This window comes from Apteryx mantelli, chromosome 2 (assembly GCF_036417845.1).
Source record: "Apteryx mantelli isolate bAptMan1 chromosome 2, bAptMan1.hap1, whole genome shotgun sequence".
In the NCBI taxonomy this organism is placed as follows: Eukaryota; Metazoa; Chordata; class Aves; order Apterygiformes; family Apterygidae; genus Apteryx; species Apteryx mantelli.
This window is the reverse complement of record NC_089979.1, coordinates 79434605-79448683: the sequence shown is the minus strand read 5'-3', so window position 1 is coordinate 79448683 and position 14079 is coordinate 79434605. Positions and strand designations below refer to the sequence as shown.

Here is a 14079-nt window from a genome sequence, read left to right as displayed (position 1 = left end):
GTGCAGTGTGTAGGTCAAGAACCAAAGACAGGAACTTTAATAACTACTTTATTTATTGTAGAACTCAGAATAACCATGGGCTTTTGTCTCCATATTGCTATCACATATCCCGTTTTGATTTCTTGAGTCTTATCTAATCATTACCTTTCTGTTTTCCCCCAACCCTCTTACCTTGATCAAAGGTCTGGTTCTCTGTATCTGGTGGAGGCTAAAGAAAAAGAGCTTGCTCCAACAGTTGGCCTAAAGAATGCTGGGAGAAAAATCTTTTTGGTAGACTATTTCTCCTTGAAAAGATTCTGGATGTGATGTCTCTTGTTGGAGTGTGTTGTATAGTAATACTATCTAAGCTAAGCTAAGAAATATCCAGCAGAATCTCTGCCTTTCAACCTTAAGGGCATACTGTTAGCTGCAGTAAGTATTTAGGAGTGTGTGCATGACACTAAAAAGATTTAAAAAATTCATTCTGGCTTTCCTCAAAATAATAATGAGCAAATTCACAGTGATGTTGCAGTCTTACTACTGAGATGATAAAATGAGTGTGTCACGTCAGTGCGTTATAATTTGAAATCATTTATTTGAGTGCTCGTGTAGGTATGAAAATTGGGTAGAACTGGTAAATTGCATGCAACGTTAGTATCATTTCAGTCCTATCAACAGGAGACAAAGGTAAAAGTCAGAAATCTTAGCAAGACAAATACTTATTTAATGAAAGTTAGAATATCACAAATTACAACTAACTACAATTTTAGATGCCTATAGCTGGATCCCACTGAGCCTCAATGAACTTAAAAACATATAAGCAAAAAAAGGTAAACTTCTTTACTGTGTATATTATCACAGATCTGTCTTCCTTGAATCTCTCCCTATACCTCCACTTTTAAGTTTAAAACATTGCATACTTTGTACATAGAACTTCATTTTGTATATAGCCCTCTATGAGGAAGGTGATTCCTCAAAGGGTTAAAAAGCAAGTGAGATAATGGGGCAAATAATGAGGGATTTCTAAAATTATTTGAGGACAGAAGTTACTCACCCAGATGCTTGCACTGGTAGGTCATAAGGTAGATCTACATTTTAAGTTTTTTGGATCTTTATAGTCACTAATAAATATTCAGGAGTCAATAGAAAATATTAACAAAAAAACTCCAAACTTTTGTTGAAAGTGGAACAACAGTCTATTTTCTTGCAAACTTTAGGGAAAGAGGAAATCACTTTAAAAAATGCAAGAATATAACTACAAATGATTTGGGTGATCATTTGTACTATTGATTGATTAACTGCTACCTTTTTAAAATGGCCTTTGGAAGATTTTTGACAAGAGTAGTACCCAGTATTTTTGGAAAGATGACAGTAACTTGTATTTTAGATATGTTATAAAACCATTTCATAAGAAGAATTAAGTTACTTGTTTTGAACAAAGGTCATTAAAACTCACAAGTGTTTCTAAATAAAAATAGTCTGTGTACTTGACTAAAATATTGATACTGTGATAGAACTTAGATCATGTCAGTCCATAGTGAAATATAGTATTCAGTAATAAGAATTAAATCAGATATTTAGTTGGAGATTTCCAATCTCACAGATTGGGAAATCAGAGATTCCCAAATCAGAGGTTTCCAGACTCTGGGTCATAGATTTTTAGATCTTTAGATCTGCTAGTTTCTGGAAAAGGCATATTAAGGAGAAGACAATTAGTGACTTTCAGTTTAAGATATTGCCTTTAATTCAGGGTGTATGGTGTGAAATTTTGAGTGTCAAAAATTATCCATTAGTCTAACAAGCTTGGGAAGCAGTCCCATAAACAATTCCTTGATCTGACAACTTCTCCTTTTTCTACCTTACATAATAATAAGTGCATCATAAATTATAGAATTTTTCTCAACTTTATAAACAGCTTAAAGCATTAAATTTATGTTTTCAGACAGATGATACTGACTGGGTGTGTGGCATTTGCCCGACATGTTGGACCAACACGTGTAGAAGCTGAGCTTTTACCACAGTGTTGGGAACAGGTAACTGAACATTTTGTGTTTTACACTGTTAAATCAGTTGCAGCTTCATAAGTTTTGGAGTTATTTGTTTTTCAAGGGAGGGTTGTTTTGTTTTTTTCAGGAATGGCTGTTCAAAAATTTTTTCAGAAAGATGTTTGGATATTCTTTAGCCTCAGTTTATGTACATTTTTATAAGGTTGAAATGAACTCAAAACCAGAAAATTTGCCAAAGACAATCTGGAGATTCTAGTTACCTGCATATACCTGCACATGTTATATTGAAATGCAGAATGTACACACATTAATCAGTGGTGTTGTCTAATACTCCCCATGTCAGGTAGGTGCATTTATAAATTTCATACAGTAAATACCAGACTGGAAATCCATTTTCACTCTAAGATGTCATTCACTGATTTTATATTGTAAGTAATAAGTACTCAGAGCAATGTCCACACTTTAGCTAGTTTAAGTTCTTTAACAGAAAATTAAAGATCAAAGTGGTCAGAAAAAGGAAATAAAAAGCTTCTGGAGATGGGCACAGCTTCCACACCTGTAAGTTCAGCCTGAAGCATACATGTGACTTCTAGAATCACAGTGCCCCTTTCCACAAATACTGTGAATTAATAAAAATAACTGAACAACCAAACTGAAATGTTCTTCCTGTTTCATCTGAGGCATAGAAACAGGACAACATGAGTTCAGGTGAAAATGCATGATATTTTCCTATCATAAAGAAGAAAAGAGAATTCATCATTGCCCAAAGACAGTGAGTAAATAAGCCATAACAGAGCAGTAATGCTTGCTGTGATGCCATCTTTCTGGTCTGATAATTGTCTACTGGTTCTCCACTTGCATAAGTCAGCCATCTCTACAGGATGCATCTGTGTTTCACAACAAAGTCCAAGCATTAAGAGTATTAATGCTTTCTGACAGTAGAAGTACGTACTAGAAGCAGCATTTGTGCTCATTTGTGTGACTGATGTATCTGTTAATCAAATGGAAGACCCTTGGAAGTAGTACTAGAATGTAAAATAAGCCATCTTTGTTTTCTCAGTTCTCCCAATGTGTTTTAGGCAGTGTTTAAAGGAACCAGTCCCAGCTCAGTAAGAGCACATCATTGTCACAACAGGTTCTTGCTGATATAGTTACTGATACACCAGAGAAATCAGTCCAACTTTACTAGTGCAGTATATCAGGCTGCCAAGCCATATGCCATCGTTTCATATATTTAATGCATTTTGCCAGATTTTGTTTGCAGTATTGAAATAAGGTCAGTCTTTTCTCCAGCAAAATACCAGCTGATTATCACTGTTGCAAAACTGAGATAGGAGGAACTCAAAAGTATACACAGAGTATAATTTTCTGCCTTCTCTCAGTAGATGCCTTGCTTGTGAAAGCATCGGTGCAGTTGGGCTCTTAGCTAAAATCTGTTTATGCATGCAAATTGGCTAGGCCCTCAGAAGATCCAGCATTTTCACCCAGATGTTCTGGACCTCAGAGCCATCAGGCTAGTCTTCATGATCTTTCTATCTGCTTTTCACAGCTCTGCATGTATGATTTCATGGCCTGCTCATCTGAGTTTAGTTCAGCCTCTGTAGATGCTGAAAGCTTGCTCAGAGGTAGTGACCAACTAACTTCCACAGAATGTAATTCTAGTTATTAAGGACAGAGGCAAAGAAATGGCAATAAACATTTTACATTTATGTTAAGTTTCTCGTGGGCTAATAAACTTCCCTCAGCACGAGCCTTATGGAAATTGGATTCTTTTTTCTTTTGTTTGTCAATATGTCTTTGCAATATCAGGGATGACATTTTTATTGTCTTGCTGGTCCATCTCAACAAGGTGAAACTAGTCCCCCCCCCCCCCCCCCCCCCAGGTAGGCAGAGCTTCAGAAGGTTGAGCGTATGTCTAAGGCCAGTAGGGAATTTGCATTTATTAGCATTTTCTATCTGATGATGGCAAGAAAGGTGCCAAGTAAGCCAAAGATACTACAGGAATTACAGCAGTCTGTTGCATGCCCATAATGTTTTTCTTCTGTGAAATCTCCCTGCTTCCAAAATATTAAATATGCCCTGTTGAAGGATGAATGCAAAACATTCGACACATACTCAGAGAAGGTTCTCCCGTGCTTGAGACTTCAGTTTAGTCCTGAGGCTCATGATTTGTTCATATGAGTGTCTTTCAAATGATCCTTGCAGAACTTCATCCTTGAGAGACTTCCTGGGAATTTCAGACCAGAAGAGTGATAAAGTTGCAAATATTAATAGTGCGTTAATGGTCAAATCCCCCTGTGCAGCATGCTGGGGTGGTAGTAACAGCTTGCCCAAAGTTGATTCTTAGTATGGCTTCATAGTTTCTCTTAAGCCAATAAAATTGACAGGAATCACACAATGGATGAGGTTGAAAGGGAACTATGGAGATCATCTAGTCCAATCCCCCTACTCAAAGCAGGGTCAACTAGAGCAGGTTGCTCATGGCCCTGTCCAGTCAGGTTTTGAATATCTCCAAGGATGGAGACTCCACAACCTCTCTGGTCAACCTGTTCCAGTGTTTAACTGCACTCACAGTAAAAAGGCTTTTTGTTGTTTTTAAATGGAATTTCCTGTATTTAGGTCTGTGCCTCTTGTCCTTTTGCTGGATACCACTAAGAAGAGCCTGACTCCATCTTCTTTACTCTCCTCCCAACATATATTTATACAAGTTGATAAGATTCCCACTGATCCTTCTCTTCTCCAGGCTAAACAATCCCAGCCTCCCCTTATATGTCAGATTCTCCAGTCTCTGAATCCTCTTCATGGCCTTCTGCTGGACTCACTCCAGTAAGTCTGTTTCTCCTGTACTGGGGAGCCCAGAACTAGATGCAGCTCTCCAGATGAGGTCTCACCAGTGTTGAGTAGAAGAGAAGGATCACCTCCCTCCACCTGTTGGCAATGCTCTGCCTACAGGATGCTGTTGGCCTTCTTTGCTGCCAGGACACATTGCTGGGTCACATTCAACTTTTTGTCCACCAGGACCCACATTTGCTTTTCTGCAAAGCTGCATTCCAGCAGGTCGGCCCCCAGCCTGTACTGGTGCATGGGGTTATTCATCCCCAGGTGCAGGATTCTGCATTTTCCTTAGTTGAACTTCATGAGGTTCCTCTCTGCCCATTTCTCCAGCCCATTGAGGTTCCTCTGACAGCACAACTGTCTGGTGTATCAATCCCAATTTTGGATTGTCTGCAAACTTGCTGAGTATGTGCTCAGTCTAATCATCTAAGTCATTAATGAAGAAGTTAAACAGTATTGGCCCCAATATCAACCACTGAGGTACACCATCATAGACTTGCCTCCATCTGGACTTTGTGCTGTTAATTACAACTCTCTGAGCCCAGCAGTTCAACCAGATTTCAGTCCACCTCACTGTCCACTTAGCTAGCCTCTACTTCATCAGTTTGTCTATGAGGATATTACAGGAAACACTGTTGAAAATCTTACTAAAGTACTGCCCTCCCCTTGTCTGCCAGACAGTTGTGTTATCATAGAAGGCTATCAGGTTGGTCAAGCATCATTTACCCATTGTAAATCTATGCTGACTATTCCCAGTCACCTTGTTTTTCTTCATATGTTTGGAAATGGTTTCCAAGATTATTTACTCCATCACCTTCCTGGGGTAGAGGTGAGGCTGACCATCCTGTAGTTCCCTGAATCCTCCTCCTTGCCCTTCTTGAAGAAGTGACATTTGCATTCTTCCAGTCCTTGGGAACCTTCCCTTGTTGACATGACCTTTCAAAGTTATCAAGAGTGGCCTTACAGTGACATTGGCCAGCTCCCTTAGCGCTCATGGATACGTCTCATCAGGAGAAAAGGACTTGTGTATGTCCAGGTTGTTTAGATGCTCCCTAACCTGATCGTCCTCTACTGAGGGTAGGTTTTCCTTGCTCCAGACTTTCCCATAGATCTCAAGGACCTGGGATTTCTGAAAGCAAATCTTACCAGTAAAGACCAAGGTGAAGAAGGTAACAAGTACCTTGGCCTTTTCTATGGTAAGACAGTTGTCTTATCAAAGCTACACACTGCATGGCAAGAGAGAGAAATAGTCATACTACATGCATATCTTATGTGACAGGATTGACCTATTCACTTTTCCCTGTCTTTTTATTCACAAAGTGTATTGAAATGTATCAAACGTTTCATTGTGCAACCGTTAGTGCTTTTTTCTGACTGACCATTAAAGCTGACTACACTAGGATGCAAACTTGTTTTAAAGTGTCAGTATCAAAGTCATAAGGCAGAATTTTTGAATGACCTTTGAGTAGAAAGGAAAGATAGGCAGGGCAGGATCAAGAGACTCTCAGGAACAGGAGCTTTTCCCAGTTGCATCTCAGATGTGAGGTGTTTCTGCTGGCCTTGGGTGCAATAGCAAGCAAATATTGTTGGCCTAGTACGTGTTGTCTTTGGACCCTGATTGCTCAGCAAGACCTGGGCAGCTGTGCTACACTGGTGGGCTCGGATCACTAGAGGGCACTTGTGTAGTTCTTAGAGGAATTGTACTCCTGAAGGGCCACACAAGACAAAATATTTTGGGAAATGGCAGCTCATAAGTTACTCAGATTCTTGGAAGCGTATGTTTTATGTCAATCCCATATAAGCTTATGCATAAGCATAAGCTGTTTTGCACCCTTTTTTTTTGCACACACTCTTCTCAGATTCTTCTCTTACTATAAGCTCCAGTCTACAGGACAACTGAAGAAGAGTATAGCTGCCTTTTCTTCATGACCCAGTTCAGGAATTAGAGGCTGCTTAGTACCCATATGCACTTCTGCAGGCACAACCAGTGTTTATTTAAACAGGTGCATGCTTATCCCTGCATTGCAGTTCATTCTAGTCACATTTTGAATACTGGTTACTGCAAAGCAAATAACCGTTCTATTTCTCTTCACCAGATCAACCACAAATACCCAGAGAGACGGCTACTGGTAGCAGAATCCTGTGGAGCTCTAGCACCTTACCTTCCTGTAAGTGTTAATGCTGACTCTTAACACTTTCCCAGTGAAAGCAAGGTGGCAATCTGTTGTGTGACATAACCATTCTTTATCTTCTTAAATATTCTGGAGGGTGTACATCTCATGTAGACGCTTGCATTGTATATCACGTATATGAGATTCAATAAATGAACTTAAGGAAGAGATGGCTTGTTATAAAGGAAGACAGCTCAATCTAGCTATAAAATGTCTTGATAACCAGTATGGTCTGACCAAACCATCTTTGTTTCAGTAAAGATGAAGTAAAGATAGGCCTGATTAAGGAAATCACCAGTGAAAAAAATAACTGGCACCCAGTAACTGAGTTTTTCTGACACTATGGAATGCTTGACATCAAGAGAGCTGCCTAGCAAAAGAAGCAGCAGAATGTAGTCAGTGGCAAGCTGGAATTTGGAGCTTCTGAGAAAGATGAAAGCAACCTAAATCAAAAACCTATTTCTCTGATTTAGCAGCAGAATGATTAAAAATTCTCTTTTAAGTGCTCTTGCAAGTCTAGGCCTACAGTAGGTTTTGGCTGTTACTTGTTTTCAGTACATGCTTCCATAATAGTTAAAGGATCCAAGTTCTGTCCTTAGTAGAACAAAAGGATCTCTATTGAGGCTACTGACACTTTATTTTGATTCATCCTCTTCTGCAGTGAAGACTGGGTGGATAATATTCATAAAGAGATCCACAGCTGGGGGATGAGTTTGTTGCTCAAGAGCACTAATAGAAGAGCAAACATTTATGAAAAATGGTATAAGCAATTATATCTTGTTTCATCACATTTAACAAGTGTGTTTCTTGTTTACAAACAGAAAGAAATTCGTAGTTCATTAGTACTTTCCATGCTTCAGCAAATGCTAATGGAAGATAAGGCAGATCTGGTACGAGAAGCTGTGATCAAAAGCCTTGGCATCATCATGGGATATATTGATGATCCAGACAAATATCAACAGGTATCATTTGGGATGGATTCTATATGTATGAAGTGTCTTCTACAGTTATTTCATGAATAGGGGAATGTATAATTTCAGATATTTTCATTAAATTGTTTCAGATACTTTTAGAAATTTGGATTGTTTATGTGAATGTTGCTTTTTATTATATCACCAAGACCAAAAAGAAAACAAATACTTATAATTATCTTTATTACTTCAGATGTAAGCCTCATACAGAATCTTCTCTAATGATTCATAATTTGCATTCAAGAACACTTCACTATTCCCCACCAGAAGCTATTAACCAATTTGATATCATCATTTGCTAACAAAGATTAGTCAACTACAACAAAGCCTAATTGTAGTTCATCTTAATACTATGTAATAATGTTTCAGATACCTGAAACTGAAGATTTTCTCTTCCTGTCTTTCAGTTTTTGAAGGCAGAGAGGTAAAAAGGTGTTTGACTTGGACCACCTACTGTTTACCTTTACAGGCGAGATGGGAATATCTGTTAAAAGACCCCCATGTACTACCTTGTTGTATTTTTATTAGTGCAAAATTTATAAAATTGATAATAGTCTACTTCAGATCTGGGCATGTTTTGTGTAGTTTTGGGGGTTTAGGGTTTTTTTGTAAATTGTAGGAAGAATAATTATATTCTTTACTGTCTTTTGTCAGGGTTTTGAACTGCTGCTTTCAGCTTTAGGAGACCCTTCAGAACGTGTAGTTAGTGCAACACATCAGGTATTTTTACCTGCTTATGCTGCCTGGACTACAGAGCTGGGAAATTTACAGTTCCATCTAATACCTACGCTGCTTAATAAGATTGAAAAATTGCTCAGGGTATGTGTTCAGCTGTTCCTACATTGGAGAATTTTCTCTGTATCTTTATTACCTGTGTAGACTTTTAAAAAATATATGAAAATGTAAATCATTGCTATTTATGTTCTATGGGGGAGAAATTTTTTGGAGATTTTTGTTACAGCTCCATAACTTCTACTTGTATATGTGGAAAAACAGATGCTTCTTTAACAATATTTTGTTTCAGAGCCTGACAGTCAAAATGTAGTTTGGAAAACTCTTGCTTCTGGCTGTGATCAGAAAACAAAAATGTGTGTTGTTTCAAATACGTTTGACCTATATTTAAATTGTTTTTAAGTGTCACGTAATGGAGTGTTTAATTAAGTGCAATATCTATTGAATTAAAAAAAAAAAATAGAAGAATTGAATGGTTTAGTAAGTGATTTACAGTTCCGGGTTAGTTTATCTGCAAATTTAGTTTGGTAGATATCTGGAAAGTGTTGACAGCAGATTATAATAGTAACGCACTTAGCCAAGATGCTTATTTTCAGAGTACAGGTGACTGGTTTCTTCAGTTTTTAGGTGCATTGGTCCCTAAGACCGAGAAATCAAACTTCCAAAATGTGCTGAAATGTCTTCCTTCAGAATATCAGTAAGTTCATGGACGTGAACCACTAAATGCAGAAGGCTGCATTGTTTTGTTCTTTTGAGAGTAACTGTCTTAAGGGAGACAAGGGGGTTGGGTGATGACACAAAGTAAGCTTGTGGTCAGGATAAATCAGGATATAATGAATGTTTCTGTGTAAAAGTTCATCACAGATGCATTCCCTGGAAAGTGATAAACGCATGCATAAGCAACCAGACCATTAAAATTGAAAGCTTTAACTAAATGTCCTGTTTGTTTCAGGAAGGAGAGCATGGCTTGGATGAACATAAACTCCACATGTATCTGTCTGCTCTGCAGTCACTGATTCCTTCACTGTTTGCACTGGTGTTACAGAATGCACCTTTCACAAGCAAAGCTAAACTTCAGGGTGAAGTGCCACAGATAGAAGGTAAATGATTAGTTTGAAATCTGAAAAGTGGGTGTTCTAGAAACCAAGTATATTTCGGTGGCAAATCTCAAAACACTATATGGTATTACCATTACTATTAAATGCAAAGGAGGAATTCCAGAAAGAGACCGTAGGGTGCATTTAACTGGAATTAATGTGTATTTCGGGTTACTACATAAACATTAGTTGCAGAATTCCTGTATAAGCTTTAAATTTTTATAACACACTGTCTACACAGTAATGATTTAAATTTCTGCTTCCAAGCATTTTTTCTAATCCACCATTTTTTTTATTGTATTTTCAGAGAAAGCAAAAACAAAAGATCAAATTTGTTGAATCTCTCATGTTGTGGATTTTCTTTCTTTAATATTGCTGAGTTGATGCAGTGTGTCATCCTGTCCTGTCCCATCCCCCCCCACCAGATTCCAGCATGGGAAGATTTGTCATGTCCTTTTTCTTTGTTCTGTTTTTTTTTTCCTTTTGGGAAAAATGTTCTCTACTTCCTTTCCCCATCTCTGACTCCCACTCTACCCCTGTGGAATAAATCAGTCTTAGACCTGAACCCTTATCTGGTATTTAACTAATTACAAATATCAGGTTATTGATAAAGAGGAAATACGTAAGACATGACTGTTCACAAAATGATTGCCAGTAGAATAAAGGAGAACTAAATGCCTTTTGGCTAAAATTGTTTGCGGTATTCTGTGCTGTAGGTTGCAGGCAGAATGCCTTATCTGTGTCCAGTGGCATGTTTTTTTTGTATTTGTAATTCAGTGACTTGCAATAAAATAATTTTTGTCCTAATACACAACATGAATTCTGAAAAAATTAAGCTCTTCCTTCTGATACATCTATTAAATGCTTTTTCATATTAGTCTGCTGTAGCAAATCCCTAAGTAATGCTTCCTTTTCCCTGGCCTTTTCTGTGCTTAAGCAAGCTGCTTATCAGACACAAGTGTTTTTCATCTCTGTTTTTATTTTTTCCTACTTTTTAAAAACCTTTGAGGAAGTAAAGCAATCCTTAGTTGGCCTTTGCAAAGGGTTCCAAAGAATAGCTTTCCACTATTAGCCAATAATAGCTCAAGAAGCCTGGCTTCAGTTTCAGTGATTTCTTACAAATCAAGAACTTTATCAAGTGGTAAAAATATAGCCTAGTGCAGGAGCTTTGTCATCTATTCTGTATCTGCATAATGCTCTGACAGAATGGATAAGCTATTAGTGAAGTTATTTGATCATCTCTCCCAGTCTATACTATATTTTCTTCTATTACAATCAGTTTATTAAGGTTTTATTGGTAATACCTGCTACATAGAGGTGATAATACTGTGTGTGAAGATATAAAGAATGGGTTACAAATTTACATTTAAATGAGCTTGGAAAGTTGCAGTATGTTATGTGTATTAATGTAAAAATGTTAAATATGCCACTGTTAAACTGTTTCAGCTGACCTGAGTCATCTGAAGATGAACACTTTTTCCCTGAGTTGTTACTGCTTAAATAAGGAATTCAAAAATTTCAGGCTTCAGCCTAGTCTGACAGTTTCTTCTTTCACAGAGATGGAGGAAAAAAATCTCATGCACTTTCCACTAATCTAGTAACGTTGCTGGAACTGTAGGAAACAGTAGGAAAGATTATGTTGTCCTTCAACTTCATTGCTGAATAATTGTATGTATGTTTGAGATAAATTGAGAATAATAGAAGCAATGTAATTATAAAAATGTTCTTGGTGTAGCAGGCTTTCAATTCCCAGATACTTAAGTGGTATAGAATCTTCTGAGGTTTTGCTTCTTATCTGTAAATTCTTATCTTCTGATCATTTAAATAATAAAGAAGCTTGGGGGAGTGGGAGTGTCAAAAATACTTTATGTATAAAGGTTGGAACAGTCTGATTAAAGTGTAGCATTAGAAGTCAGGAGGCCTTGTCTCCTAGTCATTCTACTATAAACTTGCGGTATATTCTTTGGGATCTTCCATAATCCCCCTGTACATGCATTTTCTCTTTTTAAAAGTGAGGGTAATACAGTCTCTTCGGAGTTGGATTTAACTCACTGATTTTTAAAAAGCAATTTGACAAGCTTAGATATAGGGTACTAAAAGGTTTCAGACTTTCTTTCCTATCTTTATTGACATCACTTCCAAGGCATTTTCATCTCTTTTGTTCGTGATGGCTTGTTCTGTGCTGTTTCAGTGACTAGATTTCCCCGACCCGTATCACCTCTTCAGGATGTGGCAACCATCATTGGAAGCCGTGAACAGTTAGCAGTGCTGTTACGACTTTATGACTATCAGCTGGAACATGAGGGTACCACAGGATGGGAGACTTTGCTATGGGTTGTCAATCAGCTGTGAGTTAGTTTGTATCTCCTGGCTCCTAATATTAAAACATGTAGAAGTTTTTAAAATTCAGTAGTTCTTAAGCATGAATATGCTTAACAGTTATTAAAAATTAAAGTATGGTTATGTTTAATTGCTACTAAATTTAAAAGAGGAAAAAAAATAATTTCTTAGGCTTTTTAAATTTCATGCATGGAAATGACTTATCTTGATTTTATTCAGGAAATATCGACTACATAGTGAGATCATGTAGGTAATTACTTGCTCCAGAAAAATTTACTTTCATCTTTGCAATGGCATAGCCAATCCTCTGTTGAAGTAAAGATTCTTGCATTCTGAGTGTTTCCTGAAACAGGTCTACAGTAACAGATGTCTGAAAATATGGGTCATGCTTTTCTGGCACTGAAACCCCTGCTTTCTTCAAGTGTCAGGAATTGTAGAGAATGTGTAGATAATTTTATTAGAACCAATGAGGCTAAATACATATATTTACTAGCACAAACTCTATACATACAAATAAACTTGGAAAGAAACAAAAGATCAGAGTAGTGTGTAATATCCTTTTGTCTCCTGATTTTTAGGTTACCACGGCTTATTGAAATAGTTGGCAAGATCAATGTAGCCTCAACTGCCTGTGTCCATGAATTCTCTAGGTTTTTCTGGCGGCTTTGTAGGACATTTGGGAAAATTTTTACAAACACTAAGGTAAGACAGTGCCTCAAATATTCTTCCAAAAAAATGCTGTGGTAATATAAATTATCCACATTTATGGTATGTCTGAATACAGATGTTTTATGTGACCATTTATATTTGCCTGTCATATTGACGCTTTCCCATTTGTACTTTTAAACCTGCTGCTTTTAAACCTTTGTTCACATCCTTTTGTATTCTGTGTTCATCTTATGACAATTTGGGAATTTTCATCTTGTCCAACAGGCATTTAGGCAAAGATTTTTTAACTGTAGTTTTCGTATTTGCCTTGTGAATGGCATACAGAGCGGGAGAGATTATCCTAATTCTAGTGATTTCACAATTCTGTTCCTTCAGAACAGCATACTTTCCAAGGTTTGTCACACACAAAATACTTCAGCCTGTGCTTGATTGGTAATTGAAAGTGAATACTCTTCCTGCTCAAAGTATTTTTCTATAAATGATGTATGAAAAGTTTTATCAAAGAAATGTATCAATTTTTCTCAATAAAATATTTTCTAAATATTCATTGGAAAATATTCTAAAATGAAATGCTGAAACACTGGAGGATTACCTAAAGATCATATTACAAAACAGGGCTGATATTGTATGCTGCATCTATAGAGGAAATTAATATCAGGATCCAGTCTTTGAAACCCCCTTCTGTATCTTTAGAACCCTTGCTTTTACAGAGGTGTTTTGATGTTAATTATCACACCTGTGTTTTGGAAGAGAGCTTTTTGGACAACAGCAAAGATGTAAAACCAAAAAGCTTTTTTACATAAAGCTTTGTGGAACTGTAAACCTTGAAGCGCAACTAAGCAAATTGCCAAGAGACTTCAACTCTTGATATCAGGAGTGGTAAATGCTACCTCATTGTAGCTACTCAGCAGAAGATTTTATTCTCTTACATCATACTTTCAATTTTTAAAAAACCTGCTCTGCTTTTTAAAGATTTTATTTCTCCCCCCCTCCATCTTCAAAATGTCCTTTTTCTGTTTTTTACCTCTTATTTTTATAAGTTAATTGACATTGGTAACAGGTGTTCTTAAATGGGATTCATCATCCTTTGTGTAGGTCAAACCACAGTTCCAGGAAATCTTAAGACTGTCTGAAGAAAACATAGGTAAGTAGCTTTTTGCTCAAATGAACAAAAATTGATCTTAACCTCAGCTGCAGAAAAACAACAAAAAACTGTCAACCTCTTGTCCAAATAACATCTTGTTGGACTAGAGTTCTCAAGTTTGTCATTTTCTAAAAT

General features: G+C 37.1%; 1 protein-coding gene across 3 annotated transcripts in view; it reads left to right on the top strand.

Annotated features, from left to right (window-relative positions):
- Nucleotides 1–14079, top strand: part of RELCH (RAB11 binding and LisH domain, coiled-coil and HEAT repeat containing) — a 79729-nt gene that overhangs the window by 48109 nt on the left and 17541 nt on the right. For all 3 annotated transcript variants that reach the window (XM_067290959.1, XM_067290958.1, XM_067290960.1), the window contains exons 12-19: nt 1922–2012; nt 6917–6988; nt 7813–7953; nt 8617–8781; nt 9647–9794; nt 11983–12139; nt 12710–12833; nt 13896–13944. In XM_067290959.1, coding sequence (XP_067147060.1) covers nt 1922–2012; nt 6917–6988; nt 7813–7953; nt 8617–8781; nt 9647–9794; nt 11983–12139; nt 12710–12833; nt 13896–13944 — 947 coding nt within the window. The remainder of the gene's footprint in view (nt 1–1921; nt 2013–6916; nt 6989–7812; nt 7954–8616; nt 8782–9646; nt 9795–11982; nt 12140–12709; nt 12834–13895; nt 13945–14079) is intronic.